General features: G+C 46.6%; 2 protein-coding genes across 4 annotated transcripts in view; both read right to left on the bottom strand.

Moving 5' to 3' along the window:
• Positions 1 to 11,937, bottom strand: part of LOC117764978 (nucleolar protein 4-like) — a 57,336-nt gene extending 45,399 nt beyond the window's left edge. For 2 of the 3 annotated variants that reach the window (XM_034591163.1, XM_034591165.1), the window contains exon 1: positions 10,606 to 11,934. In XM_034591163.1, the coding sequence (XP_034447054.1) occupies positions 10,606 to 11,013 (408 nt within the window). In that variant the 5' untranslated portion in view covers positions 11,014 to 11,934. Of the gene's footprint in view, positions 1 to 10,605 lie in introns of all 3 variants that reach the window. The other variant, XM_034591164.1, reaches the window with a different exon arrangement.
• Positions 11,938 to 23,270: 11,333 nt separating this feature from the next.
• Positions 23,271 to 25,151, bottom strand: LOC117765003 (COMM domain-containing protein 7-like). The gene is made up of 3 exons (XM_034591200.1): positions 24,963 to 25,151; positions 24,769 to 24,817; positions 23,271 to 23,464 (listed from the first exon to the last, which is right to left on the bottom strand). The coding sequence occupies exons 1-3, from the start codon at positions 25,149 to 25,151 to the stop codon at positions 23,388 to 23,390; spliced, it is 315 nt and encodes a 104-aa protein (XP_034447091.1). The 3' UTR covers positions 23,271 to 23,387.
• Positions 25,152 to 25,193: the final 42 nt, after the last annotated feature.

Raw genomic sequence — 25,193 nt, forward strand, 5'->3', positions numbered from 1 at the left:
TCATGTCTCTGGGACAGAGGACTTCATGTCTCTGGGTCAAAGGACTTCATGTCTCTGGGACAGAGGACATCATGTCTCTGGGTCAAAGGACTTCATGTCTCTGGGACAGAGGACTTCATGTCTCTGGGACAGAGGACATCATGTCTCTGGGTCAAAGGACTTCATGTCTCTGGGACAGAGGACTTCATGTCTCTGGGACAGAGGACTTCATGTCTCTGGGACAGAGGACATCATGTCTCTGGGTCAGAACAAATTATACTCATTTGTAATCCTGCTGTGCATCGAACTCTTTCATTTCAGTGACACTGCGGCTCAGGAGGTAGAGCGGGTCGTACACTAACCGGTGGTTTAAACATTGATCTGAAACGTTAAATGATCATGTGATCAACTCCTGAGCCAGTGTGGAGCTACAGACGTAAAAAGACCAGCGTCACAGGACAGAGAGCAGAAGACGAACCAGCGGACAGAAGAGATTCAGTTAGTCTGTTTAAAGTGACTAACTGTGGAAAGCAGGTTCCCACAAAGAGCTGAAACCACTGCAGCTGGATTTAACTGTTTGAATTCATCCAGATCATTCACAAACGTCCCTATTGTCTCCAGGTCGTCCAGTTTTAAATCATCGACCAGCTCCTGCAGCTCTTTTCTACTTTCACACTCAGTAACAAAGATGTTTCCTACCGAGCTGGATTTGACACTAATATGTTTTATTTTGAAGTTGTGTCTGTTGTGAGCTGCAGTTAATTTCTTGGAGTATCACTTTTGTGTAAATGTTGTGATAATGATGATTGCAATTAGGGCGACGCTGACGATGGTGTTGATTACGACGGCGGCTGCATTGACACACCCACGAATCTGAGCCGAGCTAATTATCCAGCGGGCGGAGAGGGGCATTGTGGGAAAGAAGGAAGGGGTCTGTGGGGAGAAGAGGGGGGGTGCTGGGGGGTGCTGGGGGGGGCTGGGGTGTGTGTTTTGGAGGGGGAAGGTAGACGAACGAGGAGGAAGAGGACAGACGTGATAATGAGAAGTCAGTCGTCCCATAAGAACGTCCCCCCCCCCCCAGAGACCTGCTCTGAACCAGTGTGAGAACCAGCAGGAAAATAAAACCATCATTGATTCTTCATTTCACCAGTCAGCTCCACCGCAGACGTTCAGGTGTCAGGACCATCAGGACCATCAGGGCCATCAGGGCCATCAGGACCATCAGAACCATCAGGACCATCAGGGCCATCAGAACCATCAGGACCATCAGAACCATCAGGACCATCAGGGCCATCAGGGCCATCAGGGCCATCAGGACCATCAGGGCCCAGAAGAAAAGACAGCGTGTCGCTCACATTAATAAATAATTATTAACGACTAATTTACAGACATTTCCAGAACAGAGAGAGGAACTTTAAATGAACTCAGGTTTAATTGTTATTCTTTTTAGATAAAAAGCTTTTTACTGAAGGATTTTCTCTGGTTGTTATTACTATTCCATAAATCAGAAGATACTGTCCCCAGCTCTGTGGGTTTGAGCTGTAAAATGATTCCATAACCAAACTGTGAATGAAAGAAATCTCTCAGCAGAGAACGCACGGGAATAAAACTGAAAAGATTGGTGTATGAAATGGAGAAAATGATGAGTTTCACCAGATAAATGATGTGTGACTTTATTATTCTGGTCCTGGTTCCTCTTCTCCATGTGTTCACTGCAGGAGAAGTTCCAGGATAAACCCTGAACGACACTTTGCCCCAGAAACCAGAAGAGACCAAACCAAAGTAATTCTGCTTCAGACTCTGTTTCCTGCAGCAGCGGCAGAGTAGATCCTTTTGTTAGTGTTCATAATCTCAGTGATGATGCCTGGTGGCTGCGTGGAGTTAATATGGCAGCCTGGCTTTCAGGTGGGAGGGGGGGTGAAGAGGGAGGAGGTCAGGAGAGGAGGAGGAGGAGGAGGAGGAGGAGGACACAGGAGGGACGAAGGTGGAAATTGAAGCCTTGCAGTGTAATTAAGACTGGTGTTAATTTCTTTTTAACCTCGCTGTGGCCAGAGGAGCTGCTCACCATGGCAACAGGAGAACACCGAGGGGGGGCCGAGCGCTGCCTCAAATCAAAACACACTGTGTGTGTGTGTGTGTGTGTGTGTGTGTGTGTGTGTGTGTGTCGCACAAAATACCATCACTGACTGAAGAGAAGATCTACACAACAACACCCAGCTGTTATATGATATTCTCGTCTAAATTAAATGTACGACTTCAACAGCCCCCCCCCCCCCCCTCTTCTCCACTGGGGGATATTCTTTATGTTTTACAACTACACAATATTACAGCTGCTCCACAGGAGGAATGTTTCAGAGGATCTAAATTCATCCAAACCAAAGGAAGCTACTAAATAACAAAGTAATGCAAGATAATACAATTAAATGACATCAGATTTCTTAACACAAAAGTAATCCTGAATTAAATGAATCACTGATATGTAGAGATTTTGCATTAAATTAAAGTTGCTTAATAATAATTAGTTTTTAAACTTTGCCTTTCAGAGCAAGGTGCATGATTCAAAGTGTTTTATTAAATCACTGCTTAATAAAATGAGTTTTAATCTGTTGCATCAACTGGAAGTTTGAAGGTACATTTCTATTTAAAACTTTATTCTGCTCCGCACATTAACGCAAACATGCAACACAAAACTTTCAAGAGCGAAAAGTGAAGTAGGTGTTTATATAGAAATGTCAAAGTTTATTACTTTTAATGAGTTTGTGTTGAAGCGACGAGCGGCTGAGACGTTAAATCTCTGAAGTCATAGCAACCGTCTAAATTCAGCCTCAGTAATTAAGACGCTGAACACGATCTGTAGAAACAATCACGTTCTTCTATTTCTTATCATAACCAATTAAAAGAGAAAACTTTGTTGGCCACAGTTTGAACGAGACAAAGACGTGTGAGCCGCTGTCACCCCCTCTGTGTGTGTCTGTGTGAGACATGCTGCTCCTGACACAAACACAACTGTCACTATAAACCAACAACTTGTCAGCTCAAGTCTTTAGTGTTTTGAATTCATACAAACATAATGTGTTGAATACAAATCAAATATAGATTATATATAAATGTGCAAGAAGTTCAGCTCCAGTGTGATGACGTCACAGAGCTGAGCAGCTCCACTGAACTTATGATCATGATCATGGGGGGGGGGGGAATAAGAGCACAAACGAGAGGGTTAACTCAGAGTCACTGACATTACCCAGCAGCCACTGCTGCTACAAGTCGTCCCTCTGCCCAACGCTAACATGACGACGTCACAGAGTTCATCTTTACGTCTCTATTGTTTCCCAGCAGCGTGTCCGCTGCTTCACCCAAGACACACACACACACAAACACACAGGAGGGCAGGACACACACACAAACACACATGCACACACAGAGGCACACAACCAGAGTCCAACCAATTTCTGTCAAATTAAGGTTTTTATGATGACGGAATAAGAGACTATTTGACAACACAGAGATCACTGAGACCTAATGGAGGGGCCACCCCTTCAACACACACAGACACACACACACACAGACACACACACACACACACACACACACAGACACACACTGCCAAACCCCAGATGTACAGGACAGTCCTCTTATCGACAGAGAGTGAGTGTGTGGGACATTCGTTTGTCCTTCTACACTGTGTCAAATTGTTTCTGCTGCTGCTAACACACACACACACAGACACACACACACAGACACACACACACACACACACACACACACACACACACACAGAGGTTTCATTCATCCATCTGTTTACCGAACATACCATTTCCCATCATGCCATGCGGTGCTGATAACAGTTTATTGGAGTCATTTCCATGTGAACACAGTTCAGCTGGATCAACACTCGACATCTCTACAGGTCACATGATGGGTCACATGACGGGTCACATGACGGGTAACATGACAGGTCACATGACGGGTCACATGACGGGTCACATGACGGGTCACGTGACGGGTCACGTGACAGGTCACATGACGGGTCACATGACGGGTCACATGACGGGTCACATGACGGGTCACATGACGGGTCACATGACGGGTCACATGACGGGTCACATGACGGGTCACATGACACTGAGGCGTCTCCTCGCTGCTCAGAACTCATCAACACGGACGTGGAGGAAAAATATTAAGAAGCAATTTGTGGCTCTTTGAAAAGTCGACCTGGCAGCAGGGACAGAGGGAATCAAACACCAACTAGCACGTAATAGGACGTCCTCACCACTACGTCCTCCCCTCTACGTCCTCACCGCTACGTCCTCACCTCTACGTCCTCACCGCTACGTCCTCCCCTCTACGTCCTCCCCTCTACGTCCTCACCGCTACGTCCTCACCGCTACGTCCTCACCGCTACGTCCTCCCCTCTACGTCCTCACCGCTACGTCCTCCCCTCTACGTCCTCCCCTCTACGTCCTCCCCGCTACGTCCTCACCTCTACGTCCTCCCCTCTACGTCCTCACCGCTACGTCCTCACTTCTATGTCCTCACCTCTACCTCCTCACCTCTACCTCCTCACGTCCTCCCCTCTACGTCCTCCCCGCTACGTCCTCCCCTCTTCGTCCTCCCCTCTTCGTCCTCACTTCTTCGTCCTCACCTCTACCTCCTCACGTCCTCACCTCTACCTCCTCACGTCCTCATCTCTACGTCCTCACCTCTACGTCCTCACCTCTACCTCCTCACCTCTACCTCCTCACGTCCTCACCTCTACCTCCTCACGTCCTCACCTCTACGTCCTCACCTCTACCTCCTCACGTCCTCACCTCTACGTCCTCACCACAGTTCAGCTTCACTCTTCAACTGCAGCTGGTTGTGACAGTTGAAGCTGTGACTCAGTCAGTTCTTCTCACAGGGAATCGAACCCACTCACCAGAGTTACAGAGAACAGACGCTCAGGGGCAGTGGGCGGATTCAAAGGTCCTGGAAGCAGAGTTCAGCACAGACAGAGAGACAGTGCTGCTCTCTGACCAACACTCAGACTGCAGCTCTGGATCGGTGAAGAGACAGGGAAGCAGTCGTCACATGAACTTGACACAAGCGTCTAGATACCAACTATTATTAGTCCCAACAAACCGCTCAGTGTTTCCTTCTTCAACCGGAGCCCAACACTCAGACTGCGTCTCACAGCTCAGTACAACCGGTCTCTGAAGATCACCTCATCTGGAAGTATCAGTATACACCTTCTGTTCGGATTATTACATCGTATGCATAACCACACAATGCAAATAGCCCGGGACCTAAGAAATAGAGCATCTCGAGTCATGTGACGCTCTAACACTCAGATACTGCTGACAACCAGTGAACCGACCCGACACCACGTCTGGAGAGTCCGTCAGATGTTCTGTGACAGGAAGCTCAAAGCAGAGCGACGACCTGATGGAATAAGAGCATCACCTCAGAGATCCTCACTGCAAACATCAGGGTCATCATCACGAAGCCCGAAGTAACGAGATTCTAAAACACGAGGCACAGACATGATGAAGACTCTGGTCAGAGTCTGAACCAGAGTCTGAACCACAGAGTCTGAACCAGAGAGTCTCAACCAGAGAGTCTGAACCAGAGAGTCTCAACCAGAGAGTCTGAACCACAGAGTCTGAACCAGAGAGTCTGAACCAGAGTCTGAACCAGAGAGTCTGAACCACAGAGTCTCAACCAGAGAGTCTGAACCAGAGAGTCTCAACCAGAGAGTCTGAACCACAGAGTCTGAACCAGAGAGTCTGAACCAGAGTCTGAACCAGAGAGTCTGAACCACAGAGTCTCAACCAGAGAGTCTGAACCAGAGAGTCTCAACCAGAGAGTCTGAACCACAGAGTCTGAACCAGAGTCTGAACCAGAGAGTCTGAACCACAGAGTCTGAACCAGAGAGTCTGAACCAGAGAGTCTGAACCAGAGAGTCTGAACCACAGAGTCTGAACCACAGAGTCTGAACCAGAGTCTGAACCAGAGAGTCTGAACCACAGAGTCTCAACCAGAGAGTCTGAACCAGAGAGTCTCAACCAGAGTCTGAACCACAGAGTCTCAACCAGAGAGTCTGAACCAGAGTCTGAACCAGAGAGTCTGAATCAGAGTCTGAACCAGAGAGTCTGAACCAGAGAGTCTGAACCACAGAGTCTGAACCACAGAGTCTGAACCACAGAGTCTGAACCAGAGAGTCTGAACCACAGAGTCTGAACCACAGAGTCTGAACCACAGAGTCTGAACCAGAGAGTCTGAACCAGAGTCTGAACCAGAGAGTCTGAACCAGAGTCTGAACCACAGAGTCTGAACCACAGAGTCTGAACCAGAGTCTGAACCAGAGAGTCTGAACCAGAGAGTCTGAACCACAGAGTCTGAACCAGAGAGTCTGAACCAGAGTCTGAACCAGAGAGTCTGAACCAGAGAGTCTGAACCACAGAGTCTGAACCAGAGTCTGAACCAGAGAGTCTGAACCAGAGAGTCTGAACCAGAGTCTGAACCAGAGAGTCTGAACCAGAGAGTCTGAAACAGAGTCTGAACCACAGAGTCTGAACCACAGAGTCTGAACCAGAGAGTCTGAACCACAGAGTCTGAACCAGAGAGTCTGAACCACAGAGTCTGAACCACAGAGTCTGAACCAGAGAGTCTGAACCAGAGAGTCTGAACCAGAGTCTGAACCAGAGAGTCTGAACCAGAGAGTCTGAACCACAGAGTCTGAACCACAGAGTCTGAACCAGAGAGTCTGAACCACAGAGTCTGAACCAGAGTCTGAACCAGAGAGTCTGAACCACAGAGTCTGAACCACAGAGTCTGAACCAGAGAGTCTGAACCACAGAGTCTGAACCAGAGTCTGAACCAGAGAGTCTGAACCACAGAGTCTGAACCAGAGTCTGAACCAGAGAGTCTGAACCAGAGAGTCTGAACCAGAGTCTGAACCAGAGAGTCTGAACCAGAGAGTCTGAACCAGAGTCTGAACCACAGAGTCTGAACCAGAGTCTGAACCAGAGAGTCTGAACCACAGAGTCTGAACCAGAGAGTCTGAACCACAGAGTCTGAACCACAGAGTCTGAACCAGAGTCTGAACCAGAGAGTCTGAACCAGAGAGTCTGAACCAGAGTCTGAACCAGAGAGTCTGAACCAGAGAGTCTGAACCAGAGTCTGAACCAGAGAGTCTGAACCAGAGAGTCTGAACCAGAGTCTGAACCACAGAGTCTGAACCAGAGTCTGAACCACAGAGTCTGAACCAGAGTCTGAACCAGAGAGTCTGAACCACAGAGTCTGAACCACAGAGTCTGAACCAGAGTCTGAACCAGAGAGTCTGAACCACAGAGTCTGAACCAGAGAGTCTGAACCAGAGAGTCTGAACCAGAGAGTCTGAACCAGAGTCTGAACCAGAGAGTCTGAACCAGAGAGTCTGAACCAGAGTCTGAACCACAGAGTCTGAACCAGAGTCTGAACCAGAGAGTCTGAACCACAGAGTCTGAACCAGAGTCTGAACCACAGAGTCTGAACCAGAGTCTGAACCAGAGTCTGAACCACAGAGTCTGAACCAGAGAGTCTGAACCAGAGTCTGAACCAGAGTCTGAACCAGAGAGTCTGAACCAGAGTCTGAACCACAGAGTCTGAACCAGAGTCTGAACCAGAGAGTCTGAACCACAGAGTCTGAACCACAGAGTCTGAACCAGAGTCTGAACCACAGAGTCTGAACCAGAGAGTCTGAACCAGAGAGTCTGAACCACAGAGTCTGAACCAGAGTCTGAACCAGAGAGTCTGAACCACAGAGTCTGAACCAGAGTCTGAACCAGAGAGTCTGAACCAGAGTCTGAACCAGAGTCTGAACCAGAGAGTCTGAACCAGAGTCTGAACCACAGAGTCTGAACCAGAGTCTGAACCAGAGAGTCTGAACCAGAGAGTCTGAACCAGAGAGTCTGAACCACAGAGTCTGAACCAGAGTCTGAACCAGAGAGTCTGAACCAGAGTCTGAACCAGAGAGTCTGAACCACAGAGTCTGAACCACAGAGTCTGAACCAGAGTCTGAACCAGAGAGTCTGAACCACAGAGTCTGAACCAGAGAGTCTGAACCACAGAGTCTGAACCACAGAGTCTGAACCAGAGTCTGAACCAGAAGAGTCTGAACCACAGAGTCTGAACCAGAGAGTCTGAACCACAGAGTCTGAACCAGAGAGTCTGAACAGAGAGTCTGAACCAGAGAGTCTGAAACCACAGAGTCTGAACCAGAGTCTGAACCAGAGAGTTCTGAACCAGAGAGTCTGAACCACAGAGTCTGAACCACAGAGTCTGAACCAGAGTCTGAACCAGAGAGTCTGAACCACAGAGTCTGAACCAGAGAGTCTGAACCACAGAGTCTGAACCACAGAGTCTGAACCAGAGAGTCTGAACCAGAGAGTCTGAACCAGAGTCTGAACCAGAGAGTCTGAACCAGAGAGTCTGAACCACAGAGTCTGAACCAGAGAGTCTCAACCAGAGAGTCTGAACCAGAGAGTCTGAACCACAGAGTCTGAACCAGAGTCTGAACCACAGAGTCTGAACCACAGAGTCTGAACCAGAGAGTCTGAACCAGAGAGTCTGAACCAGAGTCTGAGGTGGGTTCTCTCCTTGTGTGAGATCAGCTCTGGCCTCGGACTCTGAAGAGGCCGAGAGCGACAGGCGAGGAGCGAGATTCACTCCAGATAATCTCTGCTGCAGGTTTCCAGTCCTGATGTTAATCTGAATATGAAACAATATGGAACAGGTTGAAATTAGCTGAGCGGTTACCATGCCAACCATCACCTGACCCTGCAGTACTCTCTGTGCAGAGACACTGGACTGATTCGTTTCTAAATGAAAAGGGTTTATGTTTCACTTCCATTCAAATCTTTAGCTGTTTTCAGACATGAGCTCCAGACCCAGCTTTCTGTTTCTGTGAAGCAGCAGATTGTCCTGATCAGACTCGACACAACAGGAAAATGGAAACTCTTGAAAAGGTGGATTCCAGAATGTCTGGCAGATTTTGCAAAGTTTCAAATATCCAGAGAATTGTGTGCAACTGCTTTAGAAAGATTCGACTTGACTCCCATAATACTCCTAAAAGATAAAAGTATCTTCTAAAGCAGTTCTTGAGACATGAACTCCAAGCTCCAGGTCAAAGGTCATGCCGAGCCTGACAGGAGGAGAGAAGTGATTCACTTGTAGAATCAGCTGATTCTTTAATAAACTGACGGAGAAGTAATCAGCTGTAACAACTGGCTCCAGATACAACAACACGTTCAACATGTCATTTACATAACTGCCAAAAAAGATGATGAATATTCAGGCTACACCCGCACGGCTACGGCCTTTTCAAACTAAAACAGATATCACACGACCCGGGCACGTTCCACAGCTCGGCTACAAACCAGTCGATGGAGCCGAGGAGCAGCTCTGGAGTCAAACTACAAGATATGAATCGATATGAAGACTGCGGTGATATTATTTCACACAATAAGTGATAAACTGAATAATCACATGAACTGAACTGGAGAGAACTTGTTGATTCAGTTTCTTCAACAAAACAAGTTGAAGTTTGTGAGTGAAATGTTTCTCATCCTGTGAAACTCAGTGAGACAGAGGAAGGAGCACCTGCTGCACACACACAGACACACACACACACACACACAGACACACTATACACACACACTAGACACACACACACACAGACACACTATACACACTATACGCACACACACACACACTATACACACACACAAAATACACACACACACAGACACACTATACACACACACTATACACACACACACAGACACACACACAGACAGACACACACATTATACACACTATATACACACACACACACACACAGACACACACACACTATACGCACACACACACACACACATTATACACACTATACACACACTATACACACACACACACACACACAAAATATACACACACACACACACACACACACACACACTATATACGTACACACGCAGACACACACACACACTATATACATACACACACTATACACACACACACACACACACACTATACACACTATACACACACAATATACATACACACACACACTATACACGTACACACACACACACCACGCACACACTATACACGTACACACACACACTACACGAACACACATACTATACACGCTATACACACACACACACACACACACACTATATACATACACACTATACACACTATATACACTTGCGCGTGCGCACACACACACACACACACACACACTATATACACTTACGTGCACAGACACATGCACACACACTATATACATACACGCACGCACTATACACACACACACACACACACACACAGACACACACACACACACACACTATATACATACACACTATACACACTATACATACACACTATATACATACACGCACGCAATATATACACACACACACACACACACACACACACACACACACTATACACAAACACACACACACACACTATATCCATACACACCATACACACTATACACACCATACACACTATATACACACTTACGCACACACACGCACTAAGGCAGCCTACTGGAAACCGGACCCATGCCCTCACGCACACGCAGCCACTCACCTTGACGGGCACGTACAGCACGGGTCTGGCCGCCGGGCTCCGGGCCTCGGTTCGGACCTGGAACCCTTTGGACTTGACCCAGAACTTGAACTTGGCGTTGATGTGTCCGCTGCTCTTCTCCTGCAGGAGGAGCACGGGGCGGTTCTCCTCGTCCCGCTGGAGCAGCGTCTGCAGGATCTTGTTGTACTTGCGCCGGGTCACGGTCTTGGTCTTCCCGGAGTCCCCGTAGGTCCGCAGGCACCAGTCCTGGAACTCCTCGAACATCTCCGCCCCTCCGGCCGCCGCCGCCTCGGGCCCCGGAGGAGCGGAGCCGCCGCTCTGCTGCTGGAGGCTGGAGGAGGTGGAGGAGGTGGAGGAGGTGGAGCAGGAGACCAGGTCCGACACTCCGCTGCCTCTTCTCGTCGTCATGATGAACCGCAGCAGCTCCTCTTGGTGTCAGAGCCTGAATTCAAAGTGTCTCTAACCCACGAAGGATCTCTGACAAACAAAGACGAGTCCGAACCTTTCATCCATTCACCAACAAGTCCAGTTCGGTTAGTAAATCCTCTTCCTCCTCCTCCTCCTCCTCTTCCTCGGCTGTTACGCACTAATGGAAATCTGCGGACAGACCGAGACACGGATGGAAAACGCGCCGGCTGGACGTGTCTCCGCCCGGAGGAACAAAGGCTCTGGACCCGGTGGAGGGTGGAGCTGTTGGACCGGACCGGACCGGGCGGTGCAGACTGGAGCCCCGCGTCCCGCTCACACACACCTGTTAGCAGCGTGGCTCTGTCGGCCTGTCCCGTGGGGGACGTCGGTCACCGCCTCCTCTTCCTCTTCCTCCTCCTCCTCCTCCTCTTGGGGAGGATAAAAAGAGATGTGAGGCTTTCTCCTCCTGTCCTCTTCTCCTCCTCCTGTCCTCCTCCTGTCCTCTTCTTCTCCTCCTCCTGTCCTGTCCTCCTCTCCTCCTGTCCTGCTCCTGTCCCACCGGCTTTTAACCCGGTTCTCCTGTCCGATCTTCTGAGCAGGAGCAGCACACGGTTACAAACATTAGTCTCCTTCCTGCCTCCTGGTTTCTGGTGCCACCTCCTCTCTGCTCCTCCTGCTCCGGCCCGGGGCTGATGGGAAACCACCGGACACCTGTTTGAATCCTGCCCGTCTTCTTCCTCCGGTGGCAGAGCGCAGCTTCCTCCTCACGTTCACGACTCTTCCTCCTCTTCCTCCTCTTCCTCAGCAGCAGCTGTGGTCCTGAACACTAAAACACACAAACACACAATCACACTAACACACGCCCAGTGGACGGGACGTGCACGCCGCTGCAGCTCCACTTTAAAAAGCAGGAAGTGTCCAAAAAATGTCCCGAACGCGTGCGCGCTGCGGCTCCGCTGCCTGGAGGCTGGAGATGAACTGTTTCTTATTTATTCTCTTCCGCTCCTGAAGTTCTGTTCCACCTCCTCAGATGTGGAGCTACATTACAAACAGCCGTTTGAATCAGGAGCTGTGAGATCACAGTGAGCTGCAGGAGAAGCTGCAGGAGAAGCTGGAGGAGAAGCTGCAGGTGAAGCTGCAGGAGAAGCTGGAGGAGAAGCTGGAGGAGAAGCTGGAGGAGAAGCTGCAGGAGAAGCTGCAGGTGAAGCTGGAGGAGAAGCTGCAGGTGAAGCTGGAGGAGACGCTGCAGGTGAAGCTGGAGGAGAAGCTGCAGGAGAAGCTGGAGGAGAAGCTGCAGGTGAAGCTGCAGGTGAAGCTGGAGGAGAAGCTGCAGTTGAAGCTGGAGGAGAAGCTGCAGGAGAAGCTGGAGGTGAAGCTGGAGGAGAAGCTGCAGGAGAAGCTGCAGGTGAAGCTGGAGGAGAAGCTGCAGGTGAAGCTGGAGGAGAAGCTGCAGGAGAAGCTGGAGGTGAAGCTGGAGGAGAAGCTGCAGGAGAAGCTGCAGGTGAAGCTGGAGGAGAAGCTGGAGGAGACGCTGGAGGAGAAGCTGGAGGAGAAGCTGCAGGAGACGCTGGAGGTGAAGCTGCAGGTGAAGCAGAGAGAACCCCCCCCCCGTGTGTCTTTATGGAATAATCTGAAACATTGGGAGAATCATGGGAATTAGAATTTGGTCTTTTTCAGAGACAATGTCCTGAAGTGTCCTTCATGTCTCTGTTCATGTCTGAAAACAGCTGTGTGTGTGTGTGTGTGTGTGTGTGTTGACACCACATGTTCCCCAAGGAGTCACCAACAGCCCCCCCCCCCCCCCCCCCCCCACACACACACACACACACACACACACACACACACACACACACACACACACACTAAAGCTCAACGGTCCCTGATGGTCTCCAGAGTCATAGAGAGACATAGAGAACGTAGAACAACTGCAGACCCGTCACAGCTCCACACACTGACATGAACACAACACGAGTCAAACAACACAGTCCACCACACACACACACACACACACACACACACACACACACGCACACAGACGGAGCAGGAGGTGGCTGTGGCTCAGGGGTAAGAGCGGTCGTCCTCTAACCAAAAGGTCAGAGGTGGAGACCATTAGAAGACGTCACAGTCCCATCACGCTCTGTTTGATTGACATGGTCGTGTCTTTGAGGGACATCAGGCCCGACCTGTCTGCAGCCCCTCGTCCGTCACTGACCTCCACCAGCTGGACACCATGTTCCAGGAGACCCAGGCTGAGGAACCTGGAGGCCACATCCAAACACCTGGTCCGTCTAACAAAGTGCAATCAGCACACACACTTGTGCTGCTGCGTTCACCACAGACACACACTAATGCAAACACATTCACTATCTAAATCTAACTAAACAAAACTTTCAATGAGGAGTAAAAAACACTTATCCTGTACGATGTTATGACCAGCACATTATTCATCTGTCGCTTTTCAGCATCAATCTTTTCCAGTTGGAACTTCAGGTTTGAACGTAGCACGACATATCGTTTTGAACTGGATCAGCTGCAGGCTCTGCTCTTCATACTGGGTTCCAGTCTGGAGATGGGAACTAGATACAACCACGTTTATATTTAAACTCAGGTTCTGTTCAAATGATAAAAGCTGAAGAAGATTTCCAGTTAAAACTTTGATAAAATGAGAGAAGGGACGCTGAGTGTCGACACAACTGTGTGTGTGTGTGTGTGTGTGTGTGTGTGTGTGTGTGTGTGTGTGTGTGTGTGTGTGTGTGGAGTTGAGTGGCCGTTATGTTTGTGTGTCATATCTGAGGCCCATGACTTTCCCCAGAGGAATAAACGATGAAGAGAGAAAGAAAAGAAACTGAGAGAGGATGGAAATAATCTTCCACTATGGGAAGTGAAAGTGTCTCACAACACCCTCTCCTCCCCCACATAGCTTTGTCTCTGCCATTGTCCAGGACGCCAGCGTTCAACAGAAGTTACAACTCAGAAATACGACTTCAGACATTAAAAAGAAATCTAAAGATATAGACCAGCAAGGGGCGGAGCCTGTAGAGCAGCAGGAGGCCGGACATGACGTATAAACTCTGCTGTGGAAAGATCAGTGTTGTTGTTTACAGCTCATCCACACCGGCGTCGGCCCTCAGCACCAGAAGATCTGGAACCTCCTCGTGTTTCCAAGTGGACGTCCTCGTCTTCTACGTGTACGGCTCCTCTTCTTCATCCTGAGATGTTTGAGTTCTTCCAGTTTCAGGTCACGTGTTAGAAACCTCATCAACACGTCCACCTGCTCTCTGTGAAGTGTGTCTGTCCGTTTACTTTCATCCATCATGAGCAGGTTTCTACGTTGGTTCGAGTCCGTCCTGTGTTGGGCCTCTTGGATTTCTTACTCTGCTAAACTGTCTTATTCTTCCTCTTTCTCTTCTACACACACACATGCACACACGCGCACACAAACACACACACACAGTTCGACTTCATGCACAAATGAACATTCCCCCAACACACAAACACACATGTGCTCACTCTAATTCACACAAACACATGTATGTATGTGTGAGCTCACACATGAACAGAGCTGAGAATGAGTGCACATATATGTTAATGCAACACACACACACACACAAGGACTGAGAGGTCAAATTAGTGAGACCCACTGTAACACACACACACACACACACACACACACACACACACACACACACACACACAGGGCCCTGGCTGCCTCGCCTGGCTGGATCTCTCGGTTGCCATGGTGCCAGTCAGCTGGAGGGGGTGCGAGTGGGCGTCGAGGAGGAGGTCTGCTTCTGACTCCTGGCTGGGACACACACACACACACACACACACGTAGAGAGGCACAGTGATGTATGCAGATATATGAACAAACATGGATGTACAAGCATAAACACATGTGGGCTGCCACACACACACACACACACACACACACACGTACACACACACACACACACACACACACACGTACATGTGTGTTCTTCTATCTTAGTGAGGACACTCATGATACGTTCTCTAGCTCCTGACTCGTTAACCATCCCCACTTCAGGTCGAACTCTCACCTGAACCGAACCCTTAAAACCAAGTCTTTACCCTCAAACAGATCAAATGATTGAAACTAAATCTGATAAAAACTTTTCTATGGACAGTTTGGTATTTACTTTAGATTCGAGTCATAAATACGAGGCCCAGATAAAGATATAAACTTCCTGTTCATTTTGCTGAACTTGATAAGATAATTCTTTGTGAGTCCAACTATGGGGACGTTTAGTGTTACAGCAGCAAAAAGGGAAAAGTGCAATACACACTTAGTAAAGGTAATAAATGAGCATAAAAATACATTATAAACACAAAACTATTTTAAAAAATAGAAATATGTGTAATCTAAAAACAGAATATATACAATACAAAACTAAATTGATATGTTATATATGTATGATCTAGATTTTAAATTTATTTCCACAGACCTCAACAATTACTAATGAACCCAAACTGTAAAATGTTAGAACTCAAAACTACATAAAAAAGACAGAGGTTGTAATAAACTCCTCAAGTTATTGATCCTTTGGACAAACAGGAAATCCTCATAACGGAAAATGAATCGAAAACTAATAAGATAATAAATTATTTCAAAAAAACTATTTCAAAACAAATGTCTCAAATGTGAAGGATTTCCTGCAGATTTGTTACTATATGAATAAAATATGATGTAATTGAATTGTCGACTGTATTTCAGATACAAAAATATAATTGACTTCATTTTAAAATCATGTTTGCTAATGAATTAAATTGTGTAAATCTATTTGAATCTGTTTATTATATTTTGTCCTGTTTCCTGAATCAAGTCTTTGTTCTAACGTCACATACTTGATTGTTTTCCACTGATCAGCAGCGCCCTCTAGTGGCAGCAGACTGAGAAACAGAGTTTATTAAAGATGAGTCTGTTTGTTCCCTGAAGACGAAGAGTTCAGCTTCTGATTCCTGGAGGGAACAGTTTGTGATGCTGACACAGTGTGTGTGTTACTGTGACTACATTAGCACACACACACACTCACACTCACACACACACACACACACACAGACACACACAAACACACACACACACACACACACACACACACACACACACACACACTTTCACCTACAGAGGTGCCTGTCCTCCCTCTTTATTTTGTTGACAGGCTCCTGTTACCAGGTTGGTTGCTTGGGCTGATGGGGTTACCTTGGCAACCATACCCATCCCATTGTGTGGCGATCCACCCACAGTGGACCTGTCCCAAGGACACACACACACACACACACACTCACACTCACACTAACAGCTTCAGGTTGTTGTTTTTCAACCCTGAAACCTGAGGCCTTCACCTCACCTGTGTGTGTGTGTGTGTGTGTGTGTGTGTGTTTGTGCAGTAGTTTTTGCAGACAGAGGTGAAAACCTCCTTGGTGGATGTAATTTAATTAAATACATATCAATAACAAATTGTTCCTGACGTTAGAACCAGAGCAGCAGAGTCGGGAGGAGACAGTGAAGAGTCGGGAGGAGACAGTGAAGAGTCGGGAGGAGACAGTGAAGAGTCGGGAGGAGACAGGAAGAGTCGGGAGGAGACAGTGAAGAGTCGGGAGGAGACAGTGAAGAGTCGGGAGGAGACAGGAAGAGGGATCGTCACAATCTGTGAAGTAGAGTCCACGGAATCTCATCTCATCTCATCTCATCTCATCTCATCTCCTACATCTGTCAACAGAGGCAGAGCATGGTATATATGGGGTTACCTGGAGGGAAACCCAGGGACTTGACTCATCAGGTGACAGGGAAGCAGGAAGTGAAGTGACAGGGAACAGGAAGTGACAAGAGTGGAATAAAAGAGGAAGTCAGATAAGAAGAAGGTCTCATCTGAGGAGATGAGACCTTCAGACTCAGTGACCTCTTCACTTCTTCAGACATATTTTTACAGACTTCCTGCGATGTCGTCCTTTTTTGTTTTATTGCTTTTATTTCTAATTACTGCTCTTCTCAGATGCTGTTATCTTTTGATTTATGCTTTTTATTGTTCACATAAGAAATCCAGCAACGTCAACCACAGCAGATAAGTATAAAAACACTGAGTAGAACAAAGTGTGTACAGCAGAATGGAACTGAAAAAACAAACTCGTACACATCTAGAAAATGAGTAGACATATATTACAAAATACAAATGAATCGTATAAAGTTTGCAACCATAATGTTCAGGAAACAGTTGTTGTATAGATAAAGTTATTATAATTATTATATTATCATAATGTTCTTTAGATCTAAAGATAAAATATGTTTCCACTCAGCATCTCTCCTGTGATGCTTTAGCAAAAAAACCTCTTTGATTTATCATCAAATAATTACAGTTGGAGCCTGTTGCCCCACGACTGAGCAGCGCTGGAGTGTGTTAGGCCCTGATAACGACACACACACACACACACACACACTGAGGGATGTGGAGTCTGTGTGTGTTTGTGTGTATTTGTTTGTGTAGGAGGCCTCTCTCACAGTTTAGGGGCAGGAAGTCATTAATTATCAGGAGCAGAGAGCGAAACCACTTTCTCACAAAATCCTCATGAGGAAAAGCTGCACGAGTCGAGACAAGGCTGTACACACACACACACACACACACACACTGAGTAATGCATGTACTGACACACACTTCACACTGACATTTCCTTCCTCTGACTCGGTATATGCAGGTGTAGTTACTCATCTTTTACAGAAGAGGGTGCTCTAAATCAGGTTGCCTCAGGAAATATAAGCTCGTCTTATATATATATATATATATATATATATATATATATATATATATATATATATATAAATTGTTTTTACAAGCTAGAGTTATTAACGTCACCAGAGTTTTCTTCTTGTACTCTCACTTTGCAGTTAGAGCTATTTTATGTATTATTATTTCATGTTAAAGAAGCAGAATTCAAACATTACACTGTTTCCCTCCAGTGACGCTCATCAAATCTCATTAATGTTGAAAAATTTATGTTGTTAAGTGATTTACTGCAAACATCTCAGGATGAAGAAGAGGAGCCGTACACGTAGAAGACGAAGACGTCCACTTGGAAACACGAGGAGGTTCCAGATCTTCTGGTGATGAGGGCCGACGCCGGTGTGGATGAGCTGTAAACAACAACACTGATCTTTCCACAGCAGAGTTTATACGTCATGTCCGGCCTCCTGCTGCTCTACAGGCTCCGCCCCTCGCCTGGATGTCCCCACATGTTCCTGTTGGTGTGAACGAGTCGGACCCAACAACCTGCTGCTGCTGCTTCACAAACACTGACTACACAACATGTCCAGAACCAGTTGAAGCCAGCTCCATATGGGGGACTTCAGTCTTCAGTTAATGGAGAAGCTGCGTGTGTTTGGACCGTGGGAGGAAGCTGGAGAACCTGGAGAGAAGAACATGTTAACTCAACACAGAACAAACCATCTGAAGGCAGAAGAACAGACTGAATAAAACAATTTAAAATGACAAACTTGGTGTTGGTGTGAAGAGAAGAACGTTGAACGCCTCAGTCGTCCTCTCCACCTTCAGGCAGGAGCTGAGATGGAAACTCTTCACTGACCCTGATGAACCCTGTGTTCTTCACATTCACTGTAGGTTCTTCACACTGGTGCAGAGCCGGGAGGTCGGGTCAGATGGTCTCATACTTCCACCGATCACTGGATAAAGAGAAGATTATTGTTTTAAACCGGTTTTAATTGTTTGATTTTTGTTACGACAACTTGAACTCAGCTACTTCTCACACTGCTCCTCTCGCTGCGGATTGTAAAACATGTCGAGACACTTCTGAAAAACCTCCCTTCTGGGTTTTGTGTTTCTGCACCTGAAGATAGAAGAATCGTCTCCAGCTCCTTCTCCACACGATCAACACAGAATATATTTCCCATGAAATAAATTTACCATGGAATGAAATATTAATACTTTGGAAACTCAAATATTACCACGGCACATCGTTGGTACCTCTGAAATCACTGTGGTTCCTCATCTCTTTTCTGAGGAACTGCAGACTGTAAACACTACTATTACTATACTCGACACACACACACACACACACACACACACACACACACACACACAGAGTTGGAGGTGGGTATTAGAGCTGCCACGTTATTCCAGATGACTTTGACAACCCCCCAGATGAAAGCGGGAGCAGATTTACACATGTCAGGAACAGAAACATACAAGCTGTAAATAGATGTTTTTAATTCTTCTTGTTTTTCTTGGCACGGCGACGCCAGCCAATGAAAAGATTAAAGAGTATCAAGGTTCACTGGAAGTCAGGGTAATTTATGTCAGCCTATTATTATTAATGAGGTGGAGCACATGTAACACAGGCCACGAACATTGATGTGAAACCTCCCCTGGGCTCTGAAAGGCTGGAACCCTCGAACTCTACCCGCAGGTCCTGTCTGAAAGCAACAGAACCAGGAGGAGCCCTTCAGAGCCAGTGTCCATCCTGAGCCACTGGAGAAAGATGGAGGTCCAACATGGAGGACTCCGTGGAAAACGACCACACCTGAAAAGCACATGACCATCCACTGGTCACATGGTGTAAACAGGAAGTAGATGTCACCTCTGCAGCTGGTTGCTTAGTAACAGAAACTCCTCTGAAGGAGGAGCAGTGAAGGTGAAGAGTCGGAGCAGGGACGACGAGGTGGAACTGTTACTGACAGGAAGTGTTAGCTTTGTGTTCACCGCTGGTCGTCGAGTCATGTGACTGATAAGACTCCAGGTCCAGAAAGTGAAGCCAAGTGTCTGAAAGCTGTCTTCTGTGTAGTGACCAGCAGGGGGCGACTCCACTGGTAGTTTCTATAGAAGTCTATAGAAAGTGACTTCTCACTTCATAACGTCAGGAAACATTCAGGAGTTTCTGTCTCAGTTTCTAGTTTCAAGTCTTCTTCAAACAGCTGATGTTCATTTAGTGAATTATGATCATTTAGAGTCAAACAGACCATAAAGCACCGGGTGTGTTGGGGGGGGGGTTACCAGAGTGTGATTGACAGCTAGTACCGTCCAATGGGTGCAGGTGTAGGTGGGTGTGCAGTGTCTCTCAGTCAGGCTCCACCCCCTGCTCCTCAACATATGGTTACTTCTGGTAATAATAACTTTCTGGAATAAATGTGAAAACTTTCGGAAATGTGCGTCTTTCAAGAGACACAGGAAGCTTTAATGTGTCAGAAGGGACAAAAGGTTGAAGGTTCCAGTCCGGACATTTCTGATCTGAGAAAAGTGTCAATCTGATAAAGACCATATGAGAAAGTGGGTTCTCTTCTGGGTGAGTACTTCACCATTAAGAATCCAGAACAGTCTTGTGTGTAGAGCCAACATTTACAGGGGATCAGATTTCCTTCCTGAGGGAATCTAAGGAGGGTGAAGAAAGTAAGCCGCTGATTTACAAACACGAGCGGTGGAGAGAAGAGGCGGAGACGACACCTGAGTCCTAAATGACTATTTCAGGAGTGAAAATGAGCAGCGACGTGTCCGAGCGATCCCAAACCCTCCGGGCCGACAGATTCCTGGCAGGACTTCTATGCACTTGATGGCAAGGCAGATTGTATGTTTAAAGGTGAAGGTGTTTTTTAATCTTGCTGCTAATTTGGGAAAATACCAACAATACAGACCTTAGTTTAGATGGCGGGGGGGATCACAGGAGGGTCACAGGATGTGATGTCGTGTTTCTTTATGACCAGAAGAGGAAAACCTAAACCAGGGTCTTCCCATGTGGCCGGAGGCGTTGTGTTTTCAGGTCGTCCCTGTGAACACGACATCTCAACAACCAACCTTTTGGTTCAGGTGGACTCAAAGATGAACGGAAAGGTCAAAGGTCGAGGTCACGGTGACCTCACAAAACATATCTCAAGTCTGTCTTCAGGAAATTTCTTCAAATTTATATTTAATAACTATTTCAAATATTTATATTGATTTATAGAAATTATTTCAGATTCTCATTTAAATCCGTCATCTTAGTAAATTCTGCTCTGAACTGAAAACTTGACCTCCTCTCTTCTTCTTACACATGAATGAGATGGAGCCCAGCAGAAGAGAAGAGCCGGCGTCCTGTGATCTGATCTGAGCACATTCCAGACAGAACGGTTAAACATGAAACATCCCAAAGGGACAGAAACTCAAAGTTAAGTGCCAAACTAATTACTGTAAAAGAGTAGAAACCAGGACTAGTCCACACATGAAATCTGCCTCGGGGGTTTTATTTGGTATCTAGAAAGGCTTCATCACTGCCCATGTTGTCAGTCTATAATCTCTTATCTAAAATCTATTTATATATATATATATATATATATATATGGTAATAAAATATATTATATATTTACATAGGTGCTTGTCAGCACAAGCTCCCTGTGAGATCAAGAAAGTAACTGAATAATAACTTCCCTACTTGATTTGGACTGGCTCAGGCTTGAATCCTCCTGTTCTTAAACTGCTCAGGCTCCACTGCCAGGGGACTTCCCATGATGCACTGTGCTCCTCCCTCCATCTCTACACATTCATATGAGATCGATGGATGGTACCAAGTCGTCTTCTTCTCTCCTCTGCTCTCGTGTTGCTTCTTCCTCCTGTGAAGCAGCAGGTTGTCGGGTCCGACTCGTTCAAACAGGAACGTGAGAACATCCCAGCGAGGGGCGGAGCCTGTAGAGCAGCAGAGGCGGAGCCTGTAGAGCAGCAGGAGGCCGGACATGACGTATAAACTCTGCTGTGGAAAGATCAGTGTTGTTGTTTACAGCTCATCCACACCGGCGTCGGCCCTCATCACCAGAAGATCTGGAACCTCCTCGTGTTTCCAAGTGGACGTCTTCGTCTTCTACGTGTACGGCTCCTCTTCTTCATCCTGAGATGTTTGAGTTCTTCCAGTTTCACGTCCGTCACGTGTTAGAAACCTCGTCAACACGTCCACTCGCTCTCTGGGAAGCTTCCTGACTCTACGCCTCTCCCCCGATGGAAGCTGGAATTGGCTCCAGCCCCCCCCCGTGACCCCAGATAAGTGGTGTAGACAATGAATTATTATTAATTTTACTAGTTTGTGTAAATAGAACTTAAAAGAGTGGAAAACAGTACAGGATAACTTCTGTTATGACTTGAAAATATATTACCAATTAAAACAATAATTGAATTAAATAATTACAACGTTGTGCTCTTTTCTGCCCCCTGGTGGCTGGCTATAGGATAGGTCATAAGCCTCTCCTCCTCCATGTTAGCAGATGGGACATGGACCAAACAAAACAAAAAAACTCAAAGTAGATGTTAAATATCATTTGTCAAAGATGGTTTCTGTCGTCTTCGGTAGTTCTTATCACTGATGTTCAAGTGTTCATGTTTCTGATCACAGACAAACGTGCGTATCTGAGATATGTTGATAGTGTGAGGATGTGGAGACACGTCGGCCATTTTTATTTACATTCTATGATTATGGAGAAAAGATCCTCATGATTTATTAAAAGTCCAACGTTTTTTAAACAAGTCATTGTTTCATTTATGTATTTATAAGTCATCACGTCTGTATTTAAGCAAAGAAACGACTGAACAGGTTCGGTTACTTTAACTTTAAAGTTTGATCAACAGATGAGGAGAAAGTTTGATCATTTAAAACCAAGATTCATTCACAAAGTGGGTTTGAAACAGACGAACTTTCACCAGAGGAAGAAATTCAGTGAATTATTCAAAACACAAAGCGAGTGTTTCTTTCTTATTCATGTTTATTTTTAGATTATTAAAGAATATGAAAATTTACTATTTGTGTTTAGTTTCAGTCACTGGCAGGCTGGCAGTGTTACACACACACACACACACACACACACACACACACACACACACACACACACACACACACACACACACACACACACACTCTTCCATTCACTCACACACATGTTTGTACAGCTGTCTTAGTGAGGACACTCATTGGCATAATGCATTCCCTAACCCTAACCCTGATTCTAACCCTTAACCGAACCTAAACGGGGGCGGCTGTGGCTGAGTGGTAGAGCGTTCGTCCTCCAACCAGAAGGTCGGTTCGATCCCCAGTAGCCCATCTGCATGCTGACGTGTCCTTGGGCAATATGCTGGACCCCGAATTGCCCCCTCATAGAACCCAAAACGTTCTGCTAATAGATGCACTGTACGAATGGGTGTGTGGCTGAATGGCAAACTGTACTGTAAAGCGCTTTGAGTGGTCATCAGGACTAGAAAAGCATATCAATTTAAACCATTTCCACCTAATTCCAACCCCACAGCGGTCTATAAGAGGAGGGTCACAAAGTGAGGACCGGCCGTAGGTTGTAGACTCAAACTGGTCCTCACAAAGACATCTGTACAAGAGCACGCACCCACTCAGCTGAAACACTCCATGCTGGCCTTGGCTCGCTCCATCTCGTGGAGGAAGTTGTAAAACTGAGGGAGTGTCAGCTCTGGAGGAAGAAAACAGGAAGCAGTTACCAGATAGAACAGACGGAGGTGACGTCTCTATGGTAACAGACAATTAATACAAATACAATCAGTTTTATTTCTCTTTTCAAAGTTTAGCATCGACATCAAAGGTTCAACACTTTTGTTTACGGGGGTAAAAACTCTGAAGTGCTCTTTAAAGGACATTTTCTCTGGAAACTAGAATGTCCCTCGCAGAGCTCGTACCTCAGCCAGTCCTCTCAGGTTCAATCAAGCTGCACTAAGCTACACACTGATAGAAATCACTTCTCTCAAAACGTCTGCTCGCTTTAATCAAGATCCATCAATTATAATCACAGCAATCAGTGAAAATGTCAAAAAACGTCTCACGACGTTAAAGAAAGAACAAAGTTCCTGGATCGGCTCCTTTACGGTTCTGCAACAAAAACACAATGAATTCTCTCTTGACTCGTTGATGAATAAACTCAAATCTGTTTAGTGAACTTATGTCTATCGATGCTTTCTGACATGCACTCGCTCCTCAGTTCTCTGGATCTTCTCTGGAGGATCACACTCAGTTTGTCTTCCTCCTCCTGAGCTCCTGTATAAAGTGTAGATCCAGGAGCAGTGTGAACACAGCAGAGGATCCTCCACTGATTCACTGAGTGGGGGGGGGGGGGGAGGAGCTTCTAACACGGGACACAAACATGAAGAAACTAAAACAAATCTCTCTGGTGAAGAAGTGCTGACACACACGAAGAAGACAAAGACGAAGATGTGAGGAGAGTTCTTGGTGATCAGAGCTGAAGGTGTCAGGTGATGTCAACATGATCACATGACCTCTGCAGCAGAGGTCACACGTCACTTCCTGTCTCTGTCTGCTGCACCCGGCTGCCCCCCCCCTCTCAGCTGAACCAGGAGGAGGATCTGATGCTGTGAACGAGTCTGGAAACAGAAAACCTGCTGCTGAGTTGTTCAGCTGTGAAACACTAACTCTCATGTTGTGTTCTACACCGGAAGCCGAGGCGCTGGAAGAAAAACACGTCCGTTACAGAGTTTAAATACCCCCCCACAGGATTGAGGATGTAGGCGGAGCTGTTCAGAGATTTCCAGGCAAACTTATGAATAGAGACGTCGTCGTGTCTGAAAACGGCTTCTGTGTGATTCGGTGCAGCTTGATTGAATTGAGACGATCAGGCCTTTGTTAGAGCCAATCTGCTGCTGACTCATATCTGACAGCTTCACAGCCTTTTCTGCTGAATCATCTTATTGGCTTCATTTTATCGAGGTTCTTTCCAAACACAATAAATTACACTGACTCACTCACCCATGTAGACGTTTTCAGTGGAATTCCCCTTTCTGACCACGAGCTTCAACTGCAGGAGGACAACAGAACCAGGACACATGTCACTGTGTGTGTGTGTCTGTGTGTGTGTGTGTGTGTGTCTGTGTGTGTGTGTGTGTGCGTGTGTGTGTGTGTGCGTGTGTGTGTGTGTCTGTGTGTGTGCAAAGCTTTCATACCTGCAGATAGATGTTGCCCACTTTCTGTGTCTCACTGGTGCCAACAGTCACTGTAGGTTTCAGAAAGAAACTAGAGTTACTGTCCTGTTTCATTTCCAGACTCTGAAATCTAACGAGTTCATCTTTGAGTCCCAGTGAATATTTGAGGGAATCTGAAGACATTCCCTCGAGGTGTTCTGGAGATCTCATGCTCACAGCGTGGAGTTAACGGAGAACATGAAAGCCTCATGC

This window comes from Hippoglossus hippoglossus, chromosome 7 (genome assembly GCF_009819705.1).
Source record: "Hippoglossus hippoglossus isolate fHipHip1 chromosome 7, fHipHip1.pri, whole genome shotgun sequence".
Classification (NCBI taxonomy): domain Eukaryota; kingdom Metazoa; phylum Chordata; class Actinopteri; order Pleuronectiformes; family Pleuronectidae; genus Hippoglossus; species Hippoglossus hippoglossus.